At 31.0% G+C, this 25964-nt stretch overlaps 1 protein-coding gene across 1 annotated transcript in view; it reads left to right on the forward strand.

Annotated features, from left to right (window-relative positions):
- LOC132732854 (plasma membrane calcium-transporting ATPase 4-like) overlaps positions 1–25964 on the forward strand; it is a 61087-nt gene that overhangs the window by 21986 nt on the left and 13137 nt on the right. Inside the window, exons 2-9 of the mRNA XM_060719372.1 lie at positions 2816–3040; positions 6681–6872; positions 9611–9856; positions 10957–11082; positions 13241–13402; positions 16694–16717; positions 20157–20186; positions 23204–23227. Coding sequence (XP_060575355.1) covers positions 2869–3040; positions 6681–6872; positions 9611–9856; positions 10957–11082; positions 13241–13402; positions 16694–16717; positions 20157–20186; positions 23204–23227 — 976 coding nt within the window. The 5' untranslated portion in view covers positions 2816–2868. The remainder of the gene's footprint in view (positions 1–2815; positions 3041–6680; positions 6873–9610; positions 9857–10956; positions 11083–13240; positions 13403–16693; positions 16718–20156; positions 20187–23203; positions 23228–25964) is intronic.

Raw genomic sequence — 25964 nt, forward strand, 5'->3', positions numbered from 1 at the left:
TTTAAATAGTTACTAATATAGAAACATATGAGTTTCTATGACCATTTTCATTGCTTAGATAGTGGCATGATGCCTTGATAGAGTTTGATAATGGCTTGCCAAGTTATAATAACTTGTATTGATTCTGACATTCGGATTCCAGTAATTAGGTCATCTATGTCAATTACAGTAATTAGGTCATTTGTGTGTCAATTAATCAATTTATGTATACCTGCTGCCATTAGTAATAAGATAAAATTATGTTTGTTGTGTTTTAAGTACAAATGCTCAGAATTTATGTTGAGGGAAATATTAAATTAATAAGTATAAAAAATTTCAAATTGAAAAAATACAGAGGCAGTTTGTAAACTTCAACAATTGTTGAACAAAAACACTGATTTACATTCTAAAAACATCAGAATATATCACTGCTGTTCAGAATATTTATACATGTAAGTGTTGTATTGTTTTCTTAAGTTGGGTGTTTTATTAAAAAAAAAAAAAAAACAGCAACAAAAATATAACATGTTTATGTGTTTAGATATTTTCATTTGAAAACTGTTAATTTGTTAAATATTTAATCTACAGTGTGCCTTTCATTTAAAAATATTCATATGTGATTATAAATATAAAGAGCCTTTTTGTAAGTCATATTGTGAAATTTGTACCGAAAGAAGATTTCCTATGTCGTCATATAAATGGCCATAAGTTATTGCCCTTGCACATTATCTGTGAAGAGGGCATCGTCTGTATTGTCAGTTCCATTTACATCTCTATAGCTTACAATATAGATTTATCCTGTATGATTCTTCTTGTTATTTTCTTCATGCATACAGTTCCTTTTTGATTGATTAGATATGTTCTGGGGTTTTCAGTTATTTCTCACAGGAGCTATGTATGTGACTGTTTTACAAATATACAAATGGGAACTTAACTCTTGTCAGTTTAGAAGGAAAAGTTTTTTTGTGCAGTCACCAATCAACTGGCAATTCTAACAATAAAATGAAAGCAAAAACAAAGGAGACAACTTCAGCTTCTTTTGATTCAGTGTTGTAATATTGAGATAGCCAGATTTACAGGAATGCTAGTTAGGTCACAAACAAATCATTTTGACATGAATTGGAAACAAAGTGTTAACAGTCTTTAAGTTATGTTGTTTATGGACCTAAAGTTTGAATCAAGGTCCCAGTTCACAATGGCAGAGCTTTTAGGTATTATATTGCTTCTAGAATTCAAGTTGTTTATGTGTTAAAGGTGATAAATAGTTGCAGAAAACTGATTAGTTTATTTACAAACTGAAATTCTAATGACAAAAACCACTTCACACAAACAATTGAAAAAAACTATCCGAATGATTGATTGTTCTAGATATATAGCTAAATTTGGATAGTGTCATACAGATAAATTTACCATGTGAAACTACATGAAATTATCTCAAGAAATTTCACAGTATTTTTAGATGTTGTAATTCTTGTAATAAATTAATTGATTTTGTTAGATTATTTAGAAAATATTACATAATAATTTCTGTGAAACAACTTCATAGGCATATATGACACACAGCTGAATGATTCATATAAATTGATGGAATACAAATTTCTGATTTGTTCTTGTCAGTTACGCAGGCTTCAAAAGGTTGACGGATATTTGCACAGAAATATTGATCTACTCTTAAGCTTCTACTAACAAAGGCTTGCGTTTCTGTTAATAGGCATTTTATGTTTTCTGGTATTTTGAAATGAAGACAAATTAAGGATTAGGCATTTTATGTGTGTGTAGTATTTTGAAATGATTACGGCAAGGGATGAAATTATTCATTTAAGTGATACATATAAGTTGTATTAAGTCCGGTTAATTATTATGAAATAGTAACCGCCCCCAAATAGTTTAAAGTGGCAATTAATGTGATTCAAGTTGTTCACATGTTGTTTGAATGTGTCAATGAGGAGGATTAAACATTTCATGTGACCAAAATTAATGATTGTTGCATGTTTAAATGCACTAGGATGTAGCTATCATCATTCTTGTATATATTCACACTTGTAGATTATTTGTTATAAAACAAACAATATGTTCTTAGATGATATACAACACAAACTGGATCTTCAAATCAATGAATTTCAACAAAGTGGAAGTACATGAATATGTATCTGCAATTGAAATTCCACCAATTTTTCAATAAATTGAATAATAATTTAATTCTCGGCTGTAGACCATTGTTGCTCCAAACATGATTTGTTAAAATCAAATATATTTCCACAAAATTTTGTCATTGAGATACAACCATATTGACCCTGTGTGCAGCAACATGATCATTGTTTGAAGTAAGACTACTGTAAATTAAATCCTCCAGGGGCAACACCTTAATAACAACAAAAATCTTCGCCTCCATAAGGGTGTTGCTGTGCAGTTTGTACTGTATCCCTTTCAAAATTATAACAATGTACATGTTTTTCAGTTGATGTAAAAGTATTATGTCGACCATAGTAGAATGTTAAATCATATTATTCTGTTACAGGGATCCATTAATACTTGAAATATGAGCTGCATCACGACAAAACCAACGTAATGCGTTTGCGACCAGCATGGATCCAGACCAGCCTGTGCATCCGCGCAGTCTGATCAGGATCCATGCTGTTCACTTACAAACCCTATTACAAGTACAGAAACTGATAGCAAACAGCATGGATCCTGATCAGACTGTGCAGATGTGCAGGCTGGTCTGGATCCATGCTGGTCGCAAGCCCATTATGTTGGTTTTGTCGTGACGCGGCTCATATATATTATGAAACTTTTTATAATTTCTATAATTCAGTTGTTTGTTTTCTCATTGCAGGATCTAACTGTGGCTGTATGAGTGGGTGGAGATAAAAGCACGAGTGTAGAAAGATGGCAACTAACGAAGATATGATTGATGGGAGACCCGTGGAATACGGGCTCACCCTGGAGGAGCTCAGGGAGCTTATGGAACACCGTAAACATGAGGCCTATGAGACAATACAGACTAGATATAATGGTGTTCTAGAAATGTGCAAGAAATTATATACATCTAGTAATGAAGGTAAGTTTCGAAGTTTCAGCTTCTAGGAATTTATCGCACACCATCATAGGATTTTTTCACATTGGCATCAGAAGGTATTTTATTGTACAAATACTATTTCCATTTAAACCTATGAAAGCTTGGAGATAGATGTCTGTATTGTCAATAGAAATTCCAATCCGTTGTTCACACAGAACTTTTTATTCTTTATTCATGAAACTGTTTTGCCTGATAGGCATGTATGATTTTGTTACAATTTTAATACAACGGAAATACTTATATGGACTTCACTATCAAATTTAGCTCGAACAAACATTCCCCTGGGTACCGCTCTCGAAACAATCAGAGTATATTATTAGTTTAGTAGGTAGTTAAATAAGAAAATCCCACAGAACAAGCAAAAAATGATACTGGGTCATGCTATACATAGATGAATTGTGCTGCTGATGTATATTAAATTTCGATGAATGTTCAATTATTTGTCATCTGGGGAAACGTCTGACATGGCATTTATATTGATCGAGGTTTTTTCCCCTTCATTTTTGATGGGAGAACCTGATTTACTGTAAATGGGTTGTAGACAATCTGGCGAAAGCTAGAAATTTGTAGTAAACATTATAAAAGAGGCCATTAAGCTGTTTTACAACCATCTTTGGCTCATGGTAAATGTTTATGTATTTAATCCTGTAGACAGCTAGGGGCAACAGATCTTACCCATGTGACCAGTGGAGTCACCAAGTTAAGCATGCACATCAGGGTCATCTGATCATGGTGTGCACTGTGCTATTAAGGCAGTACTTATTTTTGGAAATTTTCTCTTTAATAAAGTTTACCATAATTGATGAGCAAATGTTGACCTTAAAAAAAGGATAACCCAGGAAAAATTACTTATGTAAAATTCCATTTACAGTTATGTATGATGCCAAAGTTGGCAAGCACATGTTTAAGGTTATCACTGGTGAGAATGGTGATGAATCAATCAAACTTAAGCATTGGAATTATTGATTAGTACAGGATTACTTTTCCTCTGAACTAGGTGTACAATAAGTTGAATAACCTCTAAAGTTCTCTCCTTTTTCTTGTAATATTTGTAATTTTTCTTTCCTGCAAAAGGTAACCTTTACTAGCAGTCAGAACAGAGCTGCTGTGGAGGAGTGTGAATTTAATTAGGCCGGTGAAGTCCAGAAGTAGTTTAAACCTTTATTAGTGGCAGGACTCCAATTTGTGAGCAAAAACTCGCCAATTTGTGGGGCAATGTGGAGACAGCAGGCCAGTGCTGTGTGTCAATTATACACCAGAATACAGTCTATAATTAATGGTCAGATGCCTGAGATGAGACACCTTATTGATTCCATTTCCAGCACTATATACCATTGTACTTTGCTTCTATAAGTTTAACATCAAAATGAAAGGGAAAAAAACAACAAAACACTTTGTATAACTTATTTGACTTATATGACTAAAGTTCTCAGAATTTTCCTTGAATTGAGGATTTTAAAACTCCCAAAAGTCATCTTTTCTTATGAAACTAATAAGAAAACTGTTAATTTAATGAACTTATGAACTTTTCAACCATTAAGTCTTGCAAAAAAATGATAAGAAAGGCTAGCAATTGTCATACTTGGCTGTGATGTTTATTCTACCTTTTCCAATCTTTCAGTATGTTCAAAGCATCTGCACACTGTGTTTCTATAGGAAATATCTTAAAATGTATTTGTATTTTTATTAATGCACTTAAAAAGTTTTATCTAAAAAGCATTCTGACATATCTGATGTAATCGTAAAGTTTACCTAGCAAGATTCTAGACATTCTTGCATTTATATGGCATGATCTGTACAACCTTCCATTTATATATCAAAGTATTTTTAACAGAAACCATTTACTGTACTTCACTCACTGTGATGTGTATAATTATAGCATTGCCTCTAATCAACTCTCCATAGAAAGGCTAAAATACTTCAGGCTTTATATTTTATGCTCATACAATTGAGAAGAACTTAATTTCTGTATATTTAAGAACAGATTCTCTTATCCAGTGTTATAAAGTAGCACTATTAGCTCATGCATGCTACAAGACTGTCGTTTAAAGATCAGCCAAGAATCACTTCCCCTTTGCATACGTGGGTTAGAAGCCTGGCAAGGACCAGCTTCTGGCTAGCTTACTGAAAGCCTGTGGCTTTACTGAAGTGCTTAAATAATGCATGAACAGTGCATCTGACATGTTCTACCACTGGAGAAAGCTGGAAAACTATCAAAACTTATGACCGGTTCAGCGTTGATTTGACCTAAAACCCAACAAAAACAATCACATTGTAATAAAGTAAAAAAAATAATGTTGAGTCAATGAGATGTGTTTAATAGTGTAGATGGTACCTTCACAATATCAGTATTAAATAAATAGAAAAATTCTGAAAAATTAATACTAATGGGAGTTTGTTATATTAGTGAGTATAAATTGGAAATAAGACAGACATGTTCAAAATATATGAATATTTCATTAGCTTTGGTAATTTAAATAGATGAATCTTATAATTACCTACCAGCGGTTAATCTTGATTACCCATTACCCGGGAATATAATTTTGTCATTATAGTATAGTATAGAGCCAGGCCTGAATTGTCATCCAGAACAGACTGTTACATAGAAACTATATTCTGCTCAGTTTTAGTATTTTGTTAGTAAATCTAAATACTGTGAATCAGTGGGCTGTTTCAAATTTAAAGTAGGAAATTTCCTTTTCCAGAAATTCAGTAGAGTACAGAATAAAAAAGGAAAAGAATATGAACTCATTCCAGAGCTGTTGATATGATGTAAATTGAGATGTTATAAAACCAGCACTGTGGTAGAACAAAATGAGGAAATTTAATAAAGTGATTTTTCAACCTCAAACTTAATACCAATAAAGATGCCACTCCAAAAAAAAAAAAAAAAAAAAAATTAGTATTCATGTATCATATCCGGTCTGTCTTGTTGGCAAAGTACATGTACTATGAGTAAAACAGTATGCTAATGACTTGCAGACCAGCTCAAGGGTTAATCCATGTCTTGTTCATATGACAAGAGAAGTTGCATATTTATCTTGACAATTTATAGCAAACTGCACATAAATCTGTTGGCTTTCCTTGGTAATCTGATATGTTTACAGAGCAGTGAGTGATTCACTGAGTCACAATATGGAAAATGATACACATGAAATATGATGTCATCTCTTAGGAAAATAATGTAATCCTTATAAGTTCTCATTGATTTGAAGAATTATTTTGGTCATCATTTTAATTCTATATAAGTACAAGAATATGAAAAAAATACTTTCAAGTCTATATTGTTTTGCAAATGACATTTACGTCATAAGTTTGTGGCTTTAATGATTGCATCATGTCTTGTGCTTTTTGGTCAGTTTTATGTGAGAAAAATGGATTGAAACCAAAGCAAAGTAAAAGTCATCATACAGTCCAATGAAGGTTTTCCGCCCCGCATTATAATGAAGGTTTTCTGCCCCGCTCTATAATGAAGGTTTTCCGCCCTGCCCTTGGTTTTATACTTCAACTTGGTATTAATACAGTGATTATGATTTTCATCTAAATAATTTCTATGTTTTATTTTTCTTTACTTGATAGTGTAACATATGATTTTGCATTCTTTTTTTCTTTCACATTTCAGGCTTATCGGGTAGTCCTGTGGACTTGGAGCATAGGCGAAAAGTTTTTGGTGGAAATGTGATACCCCCAAAACCTCCAAAAACTTTCTTTCAGTTAGTGTGGGAAGCTATTCAGGACGTTACGTTAATAATTCTATTAGTAGCAGCTCTTATTTCATTAGGATTATCATTTTATTCCGGCTCGGCAGCAGAAGGTTAGTCAATTTAAATTTATTCAACCCTCCGGAGAATTGCAATGACGTAAGGCCACTTACATCGTTCGTCATTTCTGTTGTATTGCACTCTCGTATTTCATTTTGAATAAAAATGAAGGTACTTACACAGTTTCGATCAAAGAATCCTGGAAACTTGTAATTGGCAGTCTCAGATTCAAAGCCCTTAAAAGCATTATCAAATATAGGCTTAAATAAGAAAATATAATAGTGCATTTTTCACCTCAGTATTCTGCAGTGCATTAATGTTATTATTGTAATGTTGCGCTTCAAAATGCATCATTTTTAACTTACTCATTGTTTAAATGCGTTTGTACGTGACTGACTGACGTAAAAATATGAATATTAAGAATAATTTGACATTGTTAGGGTAAAAGTTCAGTCAGTCTTTTGGGCTTTGTGATGGAACAATTAATCAGACACGAATACGCTGATTCTTATTCTCAATGATATCTTGTCACAAAATGTCCGAATCAATATTACCATGAAATGATTTCCTACATGAAATGTATTCTTGTTGTCCTCCCTTGTTGCCACGGTAATGCAGGTCTCGGAAATTGGAGCTTTTCTGAAGTAATAAAGTAGCAACTAGTTACAACTAGTTTACAAGTTTTACAAGCAAATATGTTTCCAGAAATTACACATGGACAAAAAAAAACCTGTTTTAAGAAGTTTTTATTCAAATCATTCCCTTAATGGGTTGAAACAAAAATAGACAGTTTTAAATGACAAACAGAAAATGCTCAGCAGATATTGAAAAAAGACAGTGTTTTTTTTTACCCCAACGGTGTCAAATTGACAACTAAGAAGAATGATTTAAATTAAAATATTCATATTATATAAAAATCTTATTGTAGGAGAATCATGTTAAACACTTTGACTAGATCAGAATTGTCAAAATTTTCTGTGAATTGTACATACCATATTTCATATTTTGTTTACAATTGCTTAAATTTATTTGGTTTAAAGTATCTCAAAGATTTTATGGCTTGCTGTAAATCTTTCATTTGTAACAAATTATGATTAATAGAATGGCTGATTTTTGCAAGGACACTTTGAGATATGAACAAAGTACAAGTATTTGAATGCAAACAATTTACTGAATGTAAATTTGCTAATAATGTTGAAAGTTAGAAAATAATTTTCTTAATTCCCATTTTGTTGGTATTGATTTTTTAAAACGTTTATTCGATAAGGGGAACACAACCTGTCCTTTGCTTTTAAACATTCTCGCCTTCTTAAATACTATCACTGGCTAATATTGTTATTGTGCTACATAATGTTTAACTCTATTTAATACTGTAAAACACAAATGAAGTATAAGAATGATGTGCTCTGTCCTGCCTAGTGTTGTCAAGGAAATCACCCACGCTTCCGAAGAATTCACAATTTTGAAACCTTTTTTATTATTATTCTGCATATATGAATACATTAGCATGATTATCCATTGTACAGTATCCATTTTACATGAAAATGATACTTAATATTGGCAAATATGAATAGCCCATTTGTGCCAAGGTTAAAAGATCACTGGCATAGGTCAGAAGCCACCTAATATATGTATAAAATGATACAAGTTGAGGTTACGGCTGTCTAAAGTTGTCTACATTGGATATGACACCAAGTTCTGAATTTCTTCCTCCAAAACATATATCCCAACAAACTATATCAGTATATCACATAGCTCAACTGACCATTGCAGTCTTAAGAAATGCATCATTTTTCAAAAAACTTTTAGTTAATTACATTTGACTCAAATGTAATGTTTTTTTATTGTACATATGTAAATTGGTATCATACATTTATATATTATTATATATGTATATATATTATTAACTTTTGTCTTAACTCAAATACTGTGCTACATTTATACCCTTGTCCCCATGGATTTAATTTGGAAACTTACCTCAAGGTTAAAGGGACTTTACTGAGTTTTCTGACATGACAGGTTTTGATATAGGTCCAATAACTTGTGATTATTCCTTTGCTTGGTTTTTTCCGGACGGATTATTTTAATTGTGAAAATTGACCCAAAATTGAAAAACATTAAAAGGCTTTTAACTAAAATCATACTAAAAATCACACAAGAATACTTCTCTCAAATCATTTGCATATCTATCCGTTTTAAGTGCTCTAGTGGGATCTTTGAATGATATACAATTTTGTTTTTGTTTTTTAGCTTTTTTTTCCCCAAGTGAATTTCCTATAACAGTTTTACTTAAATGTATGTAAGATAAATAAGGCAATACAAGGCACATGATTTGATATTATATCAGTAAAAAAATTAGTGAAATCAGATTTCATGTTGTAAATTGCAGGTAAGTACACATTTAATCTAGGAAAATCACTGTTTGGAGTATGTTTAACACAAATATATCCATTTATTTCACTGTATTGCAGCAGATGGTTAGTTCAGATAACATAAAGATGCAATATTTGTTGACAATGCCCTTGATCTGTGATTAAAGGAAATGCTTTGATGACAGAATGAGCTTCTCTTTGACTGAACTAAACCATGGCCTCAACACTAAAGGTAGTATTCTGCCACAGTCCTTTACATCCAAATGTGGTATGCTGTGATTGGTGCTGGTAAAGACCCACAGAACAAAATAGTTCATTGTCTGGTAAATCAAAGAATATGAAAATAAAATTCTTAAATCTTTAAAAGTATAAAAGTGTTTGTTTTGTTATCATGCTTTAATTATTCTATTCTATTACAGAGGATCAAGGAGGTGGGGATTCATCGGAGAAGGAAGCGAGTTGGATAGAGGGTGTGGCTATATTAGTTGCTGTTGTTGTTGTTGTTTTGACAACTGCTTTTAATGACTGGCAAAAAGAAAAACAATTTAGGGGATTACAAGCAAAAATTGAACATGAACATCAGTTTAGTGTGATACGAGCAGGTGAAGTGATTCAGATTCCTGTAGGAGATATAGTCGTTGGAGATATTTGTTTAGTTAAATATGGTAAATATCTCACTCCATTTTTCAACGACAGATGATTAAAAAACGATAACAATACTTATTCATTTAAAAAAAGTTGTGATTTGGTTTCTGAAATTTAAATTCAGTTTGAAATACATTAGTTGTGTAGAACAATTAATGAAAATTGTCACTGTTGCTAAATAAGTGTAGTAGTTTCCTATTTGCACTAAAATAAGTGAAGCTATAGCCTTATTCCCTGCAGTGTTTAGGTCTTTAACATGCATGATGACTAAGATTTTACCAAGGTTTTGCTATTTTCAATTTTTAAGCTTATAAACATAATATTCTGGAAGAGAGTAAGGGGATTGTACACTCATTGGCTTTATAACTTCCTAAAATTTAACAATTTATATAGAAAAAAGAAGCTACTGTCTGTTTTGATGGCATAGTCAATGTGCATTTGTAAAAATAATTTTCTGATTTAAAAAAAAAATTGAAATGAGTTCTGAAAGAAGAGTTGAGTATGTTGAAAGAGTAGGTCTTTTGGTTCTACCTAGACGAAGGAGAGTACAGGTGGATTTCTGTCTCTTGAATTTCTAAAATCAAGAAATATAGAATAGTTTGTCATATGTTTGATTTGTTACCCATTTTACTATATATTTAAAAAGTTGAAAGACAGGCTTATGGTTTTTGCCCTTAACCCAGAGATCATTGGTTTTGGCTGTAATGGGGTCAAGGTCATGTTTCCTTGCATTGCAGCAGTAATACAGTTAGTTCTACAATGTAGACGAGAATGTGGTTCATATCAGCTTCAAGAATTCATCTCAATTTAGCTAGAATTAATATGAGCTGTGTCATGGCAAAACCAACATAATGGGTTTGCGACCAGCATGGATCCAGACCAGTCTGCGCATACACGCAGTCTGATCAGGATCCATACTGTTCGCTATCAGTTTCTCTACTTGTAATAGAGCTGGTAAGCGAACAGCATGGATCCTGATCAGACTGCGCGGATGCACAGGCTTGTGCGGATGCGCATGCTGGTGGCAAATGCACTATGTTGGTTTTGTCGTGACACGGCTCATATGTTTTAATATTAACTATGTTTGAAAAGATTACTAACTTTTTGTCCTCTGTTTCAGGTGATTTACTACCTGCTGATGGTGTAATTATACAAAGTAATGATTTAAAAGTTGATGAAAGTTCATTAACTGGTGAATCAGACCATGTAAAGAAAGGAGAAGTAAATGATCCTATGTTATTGTCAGGTAAGACCATATTAAGAAAAAGGGGTGAAAATAAAAAAGTATAACTCAAAGGTAAGGTTAAACTTAAAAGAGTTACTGCTCCACTGCTGCCAGTTGAAATCCTTGCTCTATACTGCATTCACAACATTTCAAATACCTTTACATGCTAATATATTTTAAGGAGGCTTAATTTACTGTAGTCTCCCAAGATGTTAAGCATTCTGTAAGACATACATATGTCTGTTATTGAATGATTTGTTAACAGAAACACTGATGGGTATGTTTATTTTACTTACCTGAAATGAGCCATGGATTTACAAAGTAATTAAACAAATCTATATTTAGTTGTACAGCAGCTCAGCATATAAATAAAACAGGCTCTCGTTCTCTCTCTATCTCTCCCTCTCTCTCTGAGAGATATTGTTGGCCAGATTTTGTAAGATAAGTACAGAGTGGGCGGAAATTTGCAGTGATTTTCCTATTATTTGCTTGCATAATTATTGAATTAATATTGTGTCTCAATATCCTATTGCCATGGAATATGCAGTCTGAAAATGTTTAGTTATTTGCAGTATTATTTCCTCGTTGTGTAAGTGGGCGTAATTCTGTAATCTAGCCTGAAAAAACAATGTTGTCGCTCAGATAGTCTGTATTGTTAATTGCTTAATAAGCCCTGGAATTAAGCATGAACAGAATTTTTTAATCTGGGCCACAAATTATCACAAGAGATTGAGATTGATCAGCAAGTAAAGCTTGTACATACAAATTAAAGTGTTCATCATCAAACCATTGCAATCCAGGCATTGTTTGGTTTGAGACCCTATTTGGAGTGAGGACCATGTTTTACTCATTTAGCGTTCTGTACTTGTTAGTGCCAGAAAAAAGACTTGAAAGTGGTTCAAAGAATCTTCAATCTTTCATTTGATACTTTTCAGCTGAAATAATTATGTATTGAGCTAACATGTCCATCTGTTTTCAATATACTTCTATATTTAATGTCTGTAATAGATATATATTTTTTGGATGTAATGTCGGTTATGTGCTGAAAAATCCTTATTTGTGCATAAAAATATGTGAATTCAGCAGTAAGTTAAGGTGTTAACATTATGTGAACAAGCGATTGCCTGCTTCCTTAACTAAATATTTTGTAGAAAAGTGCATTTTGTCACAGTATATAACTGGCAAACACCCATTGAATCCATTTGTCAACTCATACAAGTTACAAAATTACTTGTATAGATTGGCGTTTATTTCCATTTATGGTAAAAGCATTATAAATAGTAACAGTAGAAGCATCAAAAGGAGCATTGCTTCTGTTGTAATATCTATAACTGAAATAATATCCTTGCTTTGAATGGAAATACTTGACATTTATTATATTAGAATTTTCCAATATAACACCATGAAAGACGCAATAGCTCTTGTATTCTTTTCAAGCATGAAATGTGTTTTATTCAAGTGTGTTTGTTAGAAATTGCAGACTTCTGATTAGTTGTATCATTATGTAACAAAAACCATTCCGCCAAAATTAATTTGTCTGTGGTTTTGTGGACATACATAGTTTCCACTGTAATGTCTTTTTATAGATTTATTTACCGTATTTACTCTCAATATACTCTTTAAATAACAGAGTGCTTATTGTACCCCACCAGACAGTGTATGTGACTGTGTTTATAAGGGGCTAAACTGGAATCACTTTATCCTTTCCCAATTGTATTTCTTTCATACCAGTTCCAAGTATTCATTTTAATTACTCTCTTCAATGCATTTTGACAAAAAGTTGTGCCCTCTATTTTGTCTATTTGACTTAAGTTTCAGCTGTTGTCTCCTTCCTCACATCATGTAAATTTTCTTTTTGTTTATTTCAAGTATAGTAACTGTTCTATATAACCGTTTTCATTAAAATGATTTGCACAGTTGTTACATTGATATATAACACTTGTCATGTGATTCTGGTTATATAGTCATTCTGTATAAACTTTGCCAAAAAAATCAAAAAAATCTTTACAAATAATATCATACTAAGGAATTGAAACTGTTTTCTATATATGATATATGTATAGAGTTTCATCTTATAGTTAATTCTGTGGAATGTATTTTATTTCATCATATATTACAATAATATATTGACAGAATTGCCATATTTCACCTGGTATTTTAATTTTAATTATTATGTTAGGTACCCATGTGATGGAGGGAAGTGGAAAAATGCTCACAACTGCAGTAGGTATCAACTCACAGACTGGTATTATTTTCGCCCTTCTCGGCGCCTCATCGGATGAAAAAGAAGACAAAAAGAACAAGCAAAATTCAGAGAATAATGCTCAGGGCCAGAATGCAGGTATACAGAAATTGTAATTGCAACATGTGTAACCGTTACTAGGTTCCTGGACTTTTTTTTCTCCAAACTAGAATGTTCGCATGGTGGACATGTATGAAACTAACAGATTATGCACATTTTTCACCCAGTTACCTAAGTTCTTCTGTTTTACCCTCTTTTTTAACCCTTAACCTGGTGAATTTATGGAATGGATTTGTCCAGCTTTGAATTTGGATCAGTCCATTCAAAGTTAAAGGGATTTTGATATCAAAATACAAAAAAAAATGAGTTACCAACAGTATAGAGCTTGGTTAGACCAAAATCTGTACAGGCTGGCCTGGCTTTATACTGGTGGCAAAGGCTGATCACTCAGTTCATACAGGTTAAGTGTTAAAACTTGTTAATAGGCGACTACTTTTTATTATTACTGACTATAGATTAGAATTTGCACAAAATCCTTTTTTTGCGGAAAAAAGTCATTATTTAAAATTTCGGGATAGGTAAATGATTTTATTTGTTGTGTTTTTATTCTAAGATACGTTATATAAATGTTAGTGTTATCTAGGTAAACTAAATATTTTCCTCAAATTATATACAGCAAAATCCTAATTTGTAAGGATTTAAGTTAAGTTAAAGCTGTAAATAAAACAAAAATGCTGCCTTTGTTGTACACAGTTAAGTAAAAATCGAAATTAGATCATTGCACAATGAAGTGAAAAGTAAACAGTGGGATAATTTAATTACATGGGTAGTTACTGGGGATATATGTGACACTTGATGTCTTAGAAAATATCATGCTAGGCTGAGGAAAGCTCTGGCACCACAATTTTTATAACTGTTTATATCTCATATCAATTTGGCAATGTTAATTTGTGATATTTGAAGCACTTTATTATAACATTAAAATATCTTTTCAGAATTTTTGTCTTTTAAATGCTTAAAATCTTAAAACTTGTTCTCTTTGCACTAGGTGTATATGTATATTTCAATAACCACACATTTATTACAACTTGATAACATCTTTATTTCATTTTCTCTATGTCTTTATTTCATGTTTACTACATTCAAACTTCATTTCTACTACATCATTGCTTTTTTGTGCTATTTTTAACTATAACTAGCTACATCTTTTTATCTTGACTACAATTTTAATACATCTTCTTTTCATCTTTACTACATTCTCTATTTCATCCCTGTTATATCTTAACTACATCTTAATATCTTTACTACAATTTTACTACATCTTTATCTTATCTTGACTACATATCTATTTTATATCTACTACAGTACACCTTTGCTTCATCTTTTTATCTTTTGCTACAATATTACATTTATATTATATGCAACTTACATCTTTGATATAAATTAATATATCTTTACTTTTCTTATCCTGAAATGTCTTTCATGCAGACATATTTTCAATATGTCAATTTCATTTTTCATTATGTTTAGTGATATCCCTTATCCCTCACTAAATATATTAAATCAACACGTCTATTTTCCAACCTGAATTCAGTTCAAAAATAGTAAACAGTGCAGACCATGATCTAATGGTACAAATGTGGCAGCTGATTTAAGTGTACACTGGTTGCAGTTTTCCCTGTGAGAACTATGGAATAATTATATCTTTTAAATGTTTCTGTCATCGATGTCTTTTATAGTATTTCTATTTTATAGTCTTTCTTTTTGCCTGAACTTTGATATAGATTTGGAATGGTTTGAAAGTATTTTGTGTTTATTATTTAATTACAAATGTAAGGTCTTTAAGTCTTCCGGTTCTATACATGGTTTGACTATAAAAAGAACCATGAAACCACTGTGTTATGGTTTGGTGCATGTTTATATCTCTGAAGTGGTCTATCTTTACATCTAGGTGTGCGTCTGTTTATACTTTACTAAAAAAACATTGTTTTTACTGTATGAGAGGTCTTCATTTTTTAGAGTGACCTTTTAAAGCACTGATTTTTTTCTGGGATATTCAAAGAAATTAAGTAAGAGATTATAAGCATGGAAAAATAATATATAGGTGGATTTTCTTGGTTTTGTGGCTTCTTCATGAAGTTATCATTTGGTTGTATGGTTCTCTCTAGTCTGTGATGTTGATATATGATAGATCTGATGCATTACAGGAAATGACATTTTCAGGCATTCTAACTTTTGGCCTTTGCATTGCTTCCCCTTGTGTAATGACTGGAGTATATTTAAGTGATTTATTTTTAGCCGGCACATGTCTTTCTATTTATGGGCGACTTTATTGATTCCATGTTAGAAAATTATATTTATTTTCAGAGATAAGTGTTGAGATGATTAGCATGTATGACAAACTGTGTCTGCTGTAAAAATACACCTTTAGCGAACATACCTTTGTTGTTTCCTGTATTGAACGAAATAGAGAAAGACAAAGAAACATTTAATACATTTTGTTTTTGAAATCTTTGGTTAGATTCTAAATTTTGTTGACATTGTCTTGGTGGTAATTGTTTTGTTTCCATATATGACACGAGAACTTGTTAGTCCCGGGGAGTGGACTGAGAATGGTTCAAATTAAGTTAAAAAACTTCATTGTTTTTTGGTTTTATTTAAGGAGAAATTGTTACATGATGACAATAAATCATTGTCTTATAAACTGATATTTAATTGTTGATAAAATCACGCAAAATCGTCCTAAAGAAATCAAAGCATAGCATCACTCTGGCGTTTCAACAGAGTGATATTGTTACCTCTTGTTGCTGTTGTATTTTTCTTCTTATGGCCGCCACTCTTGATATTTGGTTATTCTGTTGATTGCTTGTGTTGATTGATCACCATTGTGGAATATAGCTTCCTCATTCATCACTATCTCCGCAGCTTCTCCACGATTGTTCCAGTCCTGATGTTTGACCATCCTTTTATGGTGATCTGTAATTGCAAAGATGCGGAATAAAAACTACGAACGTCTTTAGAATACATAACGAATGGGTTTTTGGGTATTGAATAATATATTTGTGTTGCTATGGAGAAGAATATAATTCTTGATGTTGGTATTTTTTTTATACTTTTGGGTGTTTTAGTGATTTAGGTTCCATCCACTTTTTCTGTCTTCTCTTTAATACTCTTCATTCAGAATTCATTTTATTATTCAAAACTTTATTTTGCTATCTTATATTTTATAACACAGCTGTTTTTATTACACATCTGACAACACATTTTATACAAACTTCTCTTTCATTCTTTGCAAGGATATGGGCATTTTAAAAAAAGCCGATGTGCCCATATGGATTGAAATCATCTATAATTTATGTCTCTTTTTTCTGTTACTCAAACTAACCAAAGGTGTTACAATAGTATCTTATAAAGGTAACTATGACAGTTCTGTTTTGAGTAGAAATGGGTTAAACCTTTATGTACTTGAGAAACTAACCAACAAATCATTTATAATTTAATATGAACATTTGTGATGAAATATTTCTGTAAATTTGCTTTTTATAAAATGCAGATATTCCATATTTTATATAGGAACTGATAAAGAAATTCCTTTATAAAGGCTTTCTGTGAGCAGATCTTATATAACCATGGCAACTTGGAAGTTAAAGATAGCTTTGATATTAAATATTTTGTCAAGGGAAAGCTGCTTAAAAGAACATCATAATGTTGTTGTTTCTATGGGAGGGTTTTTTAGAGATGATGGGTGTGTAATGAGATGAGTTTGTTTTTTTTTTTTGGTGGGGGGGGGGGGGGTTGCCACCTTATAGGTATAATAGTTCTGGATTTGAAAAAGAAAAGAATATCAACTCCCTAAAAATATCCAATATTTTCCTATCCATTTGATAGGGATGGCTTTTATTCAAAATGCTTAGATTGAAATAAGAAAATATATTATTTTCTATTTTAATTTTGAGAGAATCAGGAGCATGGAAAAAAAAGACTTTTTTTTCAAGTTGTTGGTGTGTTTCAAAAGGACATAAAAATTCCCTTTCTACTCTGTGTATCAGAAATGGCAAGATGCGTAACTCTGTAATATTTTCCCATATTGTACAGTAAGCAAATCTGTGGAGCTTTCAGGTGTTCCTAGTTACAATGCTTAGTTTTTCTCACGTCTTGACAACATTTTACTCTTTTTTCACTTTAATTACCTGGCTTATTTGTTGGTGTTGTCAGTTTTTACTAACTCATTTTTTTAGAGTTAATATTTTTCACTAGAACACATTTTTTGAAATGCCATGCTTGTTTCATAAATGTCTGAAATTGTAAGTATTGTTAGGGATTGTATTGTAAATACATTTCTTGTTTATGTCATATATCTTGACAGCAGAAGCCTAATTATATTTTCAGCCTACTTATAATGAGAAAGGGTGTTTTGGGATGGGAGTGAGTTTAAAGGAACTCCACTGAGATCCAAAAACCTTAAAACATAAAATTTTAATATCTTACAATGATCGGCTTTGGAACTTAAAACAGAAATATTTAAAACAGATGATTAAGACATATACCCAGAAATATATTGAAAATCATATAATGTTATTCTTAGCCGCATTTGATGTGCATAGCATTGCAAAGTTTTTCAGTTTTGAGTCATTTTGCACAATTAGAATTTTCATTCTGGAAAAACGAGTCGGCTAGTGATCTGAAATTTTTGCATACAAGTTATCAGTCTATATAAAAAAAAATTAAGATATGTCAGGATTAGATATATGTTTTAAGCTGATGGAGGCTTAGGTGAACAGCCTATATAAATAATATAAACATTTTAAAAAACAAACAAACAAAACATGATTTTTACACACTAGACAAACAAATTCATGTAATTGACATAAGTTCACTTATAGAAATATTTCAGAAATGTTGCAGAATCATGAAATATTTGCTAGCTTTTGGTTATCAATAATTGTATTAAGGAATATCTGCAATAAACTGTAAAGAAATATACAAAATAAGACAAATTCAGTCTGTCAGCATCTTGTATAGAACAATTTTATAACTTGAGACAGCGTGACTTAGCAAAATTCATTGAAACTGCATGGCATTTCAAATGTGCAAAATGTGAACATTACCGAGAAAAAAAAACACTAAAATTGAAACGATTCAATTTCATTTGTCGATAATGGCAAATATTTTATGTCGTAAATTCTGTCCGGTACATTGTTAAAAGTTATATTTTGAATAAAAATCTTGCTAGAACCTGTGCATGGAGCTGATTTATTTGTTTACGAGTAAAGCGTTTGTTGTAATATGAACATATTAATATAATTGCTTGCTAGGGAATTTGAACTGTTTTTAAAATCAAATTATACTCTGTAACGAGTAACAGAAGTTTCTGCAAATCGTATTTCACGGTTTGTAGAATATTGACTTTTAGCAAAATTTCATGTAATGAAATTATTCCGTATGGGTTTTATACCACACGCAGCTCTGGGAATTTCGTTCCTTAATTGTAATTGCTTTGACACGTTGTACGGAATCCTAAACAGTCGTGTATTTAGATTCGATTATAATGCTAACAGTTTTCCTTCCTTTTACAGTGAAATCAGCATATCTGTTTTTCACTGACGAAATTAAAATTAGTTAATTTATTTATAGATACAAACTACTTTTTCATTGGGAAAATACTCGAATGCAAATGAGCCGCTTCACAACAAAACCAACATAATAGGTTTGCAACCAGCATGGATCCAGACCAGCCTGCCATCCGCGCAGTCTGATCAGGATCCATGCTTTTCGCTTACAAACCCTATTACAAGTAGAGAAACTGATAGCGAACAGTATGGATCCTGATCAGACTGAGCGGATGCGCAGGCTGGTCTGGATCCATGCTGGTCGCAAACCCATTATGTTGGTTTTGTCATGACGTGGCTCAAATGTTTTATAGTAACACACGTCACATTTATGTAAACTTTATTTACATTTATTAATAAATCACACGTTATAATTTTTAACGTAGCTTAAATGTTTATAAATTTCCAATTGTTTTAAGTTGCTGTATCTATTGCTTCTTCGTTAATCAATTAGCGTAGAAAAAGAAAGATAAAGAAAAAAAAAGTCTAAAGTTTTATTAACAATGTTTTTTATCCTTGTGTTCTTTTGGAATGCATTTTTGATCATATGTTTTTTTTTCTTCTTTACTTCGTGGGCTGTGTTGTAATGTGTACCATGTTCGCCTTGACAAAAAAAAAATTGTTGAATGGCAAACACGTCTTTCTCACAGTATGCCTTTTGTAATGTAATCTTTTTTTCTAAAACTCACACGGTTTCAAATTTTATGATTAATGCTATGTTTTATACATATTACCGCTGAAATTCTTGTTGGTCCTGAAGATTGAAGGAAGAAATGTCTATGATTTAAAGGCACTGGAGCAACTTAAAGCTTTTGGAAATATCTTTTGTTTTTTTATTTTTTTCAAATTATTTTACTCCATTCACTGAGTTACCCCTACCTTCTCATTGCTATGGCAACTATCATTACATTTGATTGATGCAACTTCTAACATGTTCTATTTATTATCTATCTGTTTAAAAACATCTGATGTGACCCCATTTCTAATAATATAACAAGTGCATGTTACTTTAAAATGCATATTTACTCTTATCTGTTACACAAACCTTCATTAACTATGGACATTTCCAAAGTAACCACTCTTATTGAGGTATATATAATTTTTGGACTGGCCCATTGCAACAGAAAAGGGAGGGTAAGGTAATTCAAGAATGGAGTTACAATGTTGGAAAAAAATTATGTATATCAAAGAATATTATTTCAAAATGTAGAGAAATTTAACATAGACACTCGCTTGGCTTGCAGGCACCAAGGGAACGGGACCCACACAACCATGTGAGTTATTCCCCTTTATTTCAACCTTTTTTATACCTTAATTATTGTTTTGTATTATATATTTATAGTTAATGTTTTATAATAATATATATTTAAGATAACAACAATTTTGACAGTAAGTTACCAACTTAAATTGTAATGATTTCCTCTTTTAAGCTCAAAAAAGTTGTTGACCTTCATTTTCTTCTCTTGAAAATGATCTTCAAATTTTACCCGTACTTTCCAAACATCATTAAACAAAAACAATGTTTTAACTTGTTCCACATGCCCATTATTTTGTTGCCATACATTTGTCTGGTATGGCGTATGAAAGTTTTTTAAGGTCTTCCTCATTTGGATCGTTAACCTTTATTCACAGAAGTTAGGACCTCTCTGGCACATAGGACTGTAACTCTGGCACAGAAGTGAAAGCCCATGATTTGAACCCTGATCTTTCCACTCATTACTTATGGTTTAATTTTTTTCTTTGAGAAAGCTATCCTTCGAGCTGATAGATTGTTGGTTCTACCCAGACAGCCTCATTTGTATAATCATATTTGCGATTTCATAAAAAGATTTCTTGACAGGTTTTATGACCTGAAATAAACGAGCATTTGCATATATAACTCCAGCAACTAGGTGAGGGTTATATTGCAAACAATCATTTATATAAGGCAATAATAATAACCTGCAAAATTTTTATAACCAATTAATGATACAGTAAAAAAATTATTTCAGAAATAAAGAAATTACTTTATAAATTGACCAAGCCATGCATTAAGTTTATAAAACATCAGTATTATCCAATGAAAAGTGATGTTACAAAGTCTTATGATATAAATTAAAAAGATTTTGGAGTCACATGATATATTTGACTCAGTATGGATGGCTGTACTTATGAAAGTAATTCATGAATTTGCAGTAGTGGTTTTTTAAATGATATACATTTATAATGATTGTCCAATCAAATTTGATTTTACAAATGTTAAGTACAGTAATGTTACATTGTGTTAAAAGTTTGAAATTCTACTTAACTGACACTTGTACCCCGCATATTAATCAACAGCAACAACAAATAAAAAGAATTTCCATTGTTAGAAGAGGAAATCATTTACATAGAAAATTTGCATTTTGAAAGGAAAAGATTATTAGGGAATGTTTTAAGAACAACATGTCAGCTTTAGGGAATATTAGATTTTGAATGGAGTAGGGTATACGTATATATTACATTTGAATTCTGGGATGTCACAGCATTATTCATCTGTAACACTGCTGCATGTGATATTAAACAAAAAAAAGCATGAATCTGTATGGGTATGTTGTTTATGCATATGTATATATATATGATGCATGTTGCTTAATAGACTCGTTACCGTAAAATCTCACATTTTATATGTGTATACATATTCTAAAATTGTTAAAATATTTATATAATTAATATATATTTGTGTATATAAACATGTTTGAATAGCTTTAGTTACAGACAGTATAAACATGTAAGTAACATGCGTCATGAAGTCATTGGTTATTTTTATCTTTAATTGAGTCTGCTCGGAAAATAAAAATGTGTGTGAAGATAATGATGCTTTGATGTTAAAAAGGAAATACCCAAATTTTATTTACCTTTCAAAATAAATAACAATTTTTAAGATATCCCCATTGTCATTATTCAGTGTATTGTTATTTAGTCACTCAATACCACCATTGCTTTTTGACACAAAAGCTGTACATATAATTGAACAAAATTTAAAGCAGTTCACATAATAATTATGTTTGTAATTAGGTCAAGGTTATATTTCAAGGTCAGTAACAGAAATGTTTTGTTTCCACTATATATAACAAATTGGTCTAGACTTGATGATGAATAGTGTAATAATCTTCTGGCCAAATTTCATGTCCCTCTTTTTCAAAGGTCAAAATGCACAACTTTGATTTGTCTAATGTCACTTTAACTCTGCCAATGGTCAAATTATATCATCATTAACCATAGTGCATAGTGCCACATATCATGACTGGATTGTAAAAACAAATGATTGAAATAAATGAACCCTTATCCAGCTAATTAACTTGAATGGACTTGCCCATCCCTCAATTTTGGACAATTCGTCAGATTTAGGTGAAATTTCACAATATATACTGACTGGATAGCCGACAATGCAGACCATCTTGGTTGCATGGGTAAAATCAAAAGCCACCAGCAATCTATGAATTAGTAAACTTGGCCTCTATATATATTGCTAAGGTCTGATCTTTTTCAAGGTCATTGTATAGCTGCCAATGTCAAGGTGATGCAACATAGAATGAATTTGGTTACTATTGGTTACTATAAAGTCTTCATGAAACAGAGATTCCTCAGTAAAAATGACTATGCTTTGGATGTAACTTGTCTGTTGTTTTTTTTTGCAACAGACAGTTTATGTTATTGTAAAATTCTACCTTCTATTGTGTAATTGAATTATATTAACTAACATGATAATGATATACATATATATTGCTGCATTAACAAGGAAGTGCTTTGGTTGCCTATTATATAGCTTGGATGAACCAGAAATATGCAAAAACAAAAGCATAAAAATACAAGTCTGTAAAGTACAGCAATGTATCGTTTTAAGAATATTTAAGACTTCTTTAATTTTGAAAATTTGACAAATGATTTTTACTTTGAAAGAAGTGTTTTTAAAGAATAAGTTTTTTAAATATTTTATTGACAACGAAATAAATAGTTAAATATAGAGATTCCAAGAAAGATGGGAATATTTTACTATGCCTATATATTTTATGAATATATGGAAAAGCCAATTATCAAAAGTATTGTTGCTGTATATGGGTTGTCAACGAAGATTCGGATCTATAGGAAAAAGAGATAGTGGTTATACTGTTGCCCAGAACAATTTTTTAAACAAATAGTACTTCAAAAAATGTTTATCCGGTTTTCTTTTTCAGTTGTTTTTTTTTTCCATTTTTAGCCATTTTTTTATTCTTTGCCGTTGATATATATTATATATAATCATTAATATCAATGTGTTTTTATTTGTTAGTGCTTAGCGATCCAGGCAGAGTGGGTATGTGTCTTGGTATCTTGTCTAATGCATGTAACTTTGCTGTGAATACCTGTAGACTGTAGTGGTTTTTTACCCCACCCACCTAGCAGATTGTGCACCATCCACCAAATTTTGTTGTCTCCCTTTGTACTTTAAACCCCATTTGTTTTTTTAACACTAAATTGAAGATAAGTTATTAAAATAGAAATTCTGTAGCTCTATATTAAACTTTGACAGCACTGTTTTAATACATGATTAAATCTTTTCATTACAATCCACTATATACATTGTATTTTGTACATCATGTAATTTGCATTCAATCATTATTTTATCTCTTGCATTACAAATGGTATATGATCTATGTAAGGGGGACAACTGTGTACTTTTTGCTTGTGATGACAAGTTACCACTGCTTTTTTATCTCTGTTTTCTTTCTTTTTCTTTTTAATATGCCTTCTAGTAAATGTAGTTCTGAATTGCTGCTAGATGTTATCTCAGTATTGTAGTCAGCTTTTTTTCCATTGAGTCAATAAAAATTTGTTAATCAATTTTTCTTGTCACATATTTTACTTAAGAAAAGTAAGATTATACACACATGTTTAAATGGAATTTTTAAAGTGTTCATTTGAAACAAACATTTATTATTTTCTTATTATTAGTCTGAGTAATATAACATTGTTTCTAAAAAAAATCTTGTAATGAAAAGAAAAAAAAAATAGACATTTTAGTTGTTAAAATTTTATTTATTAGTAAACATTATAATTTAGAATTCATTTTAGTAAAGTATGATATTTTAAGAAATAAGTTATTAATGTGTTTTTGATATTGTCTTGTTAGTGCTTTGTAGAGACGCTTACATCATATTCAAGCTTTCTTGTTTATTTCTTCTCACCTTTTGATATTTATAATATATATTGTGCATTTTGTATACTCTGTTAAAATAGAGAAAAAACAACAACTTTTCCATTCAAGTAATAATTTTCATATACTTGGTTTTAATAAAAATTCTAAGTGGAAGGATTCAGTTTTTGGATTCATATGTATCAAATTTAATAGTCTGAACATTTTTGAAATAGAATCATTTTGTACCTTCTTTAATGTTTTAAACAGTAATATATCACAGATAGGTATTACAAATAATGGCTTTATTTTTGTCCATGTACACTGCAGATTATTTAAGCATAATAAGCCAAATTTGTGGCATAAAATGTAATACATTTGAGATATAATTTGTCTATGTTTTGAGATTTGCTTACAAAGTGAGGTTTGTGCTTGATATTCGACATTAATTGAATTTTGTAATGAAATTTCTTTAAGAATGAATTAAGAAATGGTATTGTTTTAACATTGTTGAATGGTTTTATTTTGTTAAACAATTTGAGCCGCGTCATGACAAAACCAACATAATGGGTTTGCGACCAGCATGGATCCAGACCAGCCTGCGCATCCGTGCAGTCTGATCAGGACCCATGCTTTTCGCTATCAGTTTCTCTATTTGTAATAGTTTGAAGGAAACAGCATGGATCCTGATCAGACTGCGCGGATGCGCTGGCTGGTCTGGATCCATGCTGGTCGCCAACGCATTATGTTGGTTTTGTCATGGCGCGGCTCAATTATTGTATGGAAGCCTAATATCACTGTTATACATTAACAAAATTAACAACACAAAATGTTTGATAAATGACAGTATGTGGATTTAATGCACAAATTTTTGCATGACATTTTTCCATTTGAATCACCAAGAATTTTAACGAATTTCAGAATTTATATAATGATTATTTTCATTGTCCAATCACTGTATACATGTAGCCAGAGCAAGATAACCCAAAATAGACACTTTTATCTTTATCGTTTATAATATTCTGTGAAAAAACTTCCTATTTCTTTTGAGAGAGAGGAAATAAGACCGTTTATAAATAGTTCTCTCATTTATATTTCATTATTACAGTTCACATTGATATAAATAATTCATACATGAAAAAAAAAAAGTGTAGAAATATGACACTTTTTGTAGATAATGAAAAATGACCGATATTCTTCTCTTAGACACTTGTATGTCTGTAGTAAGTTATATATACATGTACTTTACATGGTCTTAATAAGTCTTTTAGACAAGAGACAGAAATATTTGTGACATTTTTTGTTTTATGACACATTTTTAGTCATTCTGTCGTGAATTTTGGTCAGGAAAGAAAAAGAATTTAAAATTTGCACAAAACCACTTGTTTTTGGGAGAAAGAAAGTATTCAAATGAAATAATTTTTTCTTCTGCCAATTTTTTTATGTACTTTGGGGGGAAAATAATTGTAATATAAATTAGTTTGAAAAATAAATAAAGCCAAGCAATATCGAAAAAAATAATTTTATTTTTTACGAAATACAGTTCCATAGAGATGTTTTATCGTAATCAACCTAATTAAATTATTATTAATAGAAAATATCATTATGTTTAAATGGCTATGTTTTTTGTTTGATAATGTAATATATTTTTTTTCAAATATTTTTTAATTTGATCAGTGAATATAAAGTTTGGGTAATCATCTTTTAAAGAAGAGTTCAGGCCAGATGGGATTCAAAGTAGTTCATGATATTTTAGGTTACATTACACTGGCAGGCTACAATGATGAAGTTATTTATAGGTCAAAACATTGTTAATGATTTATAGCATTGTATGTAAATATAAGGAGACTTTCATCTCTTTCTTTTCAATATCATAGTGTTACTCAAAATCTTAAATATATCTAACCATGTTTCTTCA

The sequence above is a fragment of the Ruditapes philippinarum genome, unplaced genomic scaffold (assembly GCF_026571515.1).
Source record: "Ruditapes philippinarum isolate M1 unplaced genomic scaffold, ASM2657151v2 ctg164_1_1_1_1, whole genome shotgun sequence".
Taxonomy (NCBI): domain Eukaryota; kingdom Metazoa; phylum Mollusca; class Bivalvia; order Venerida; family Veneridae; genus Ruditapes; species Ruditapes philippinarum.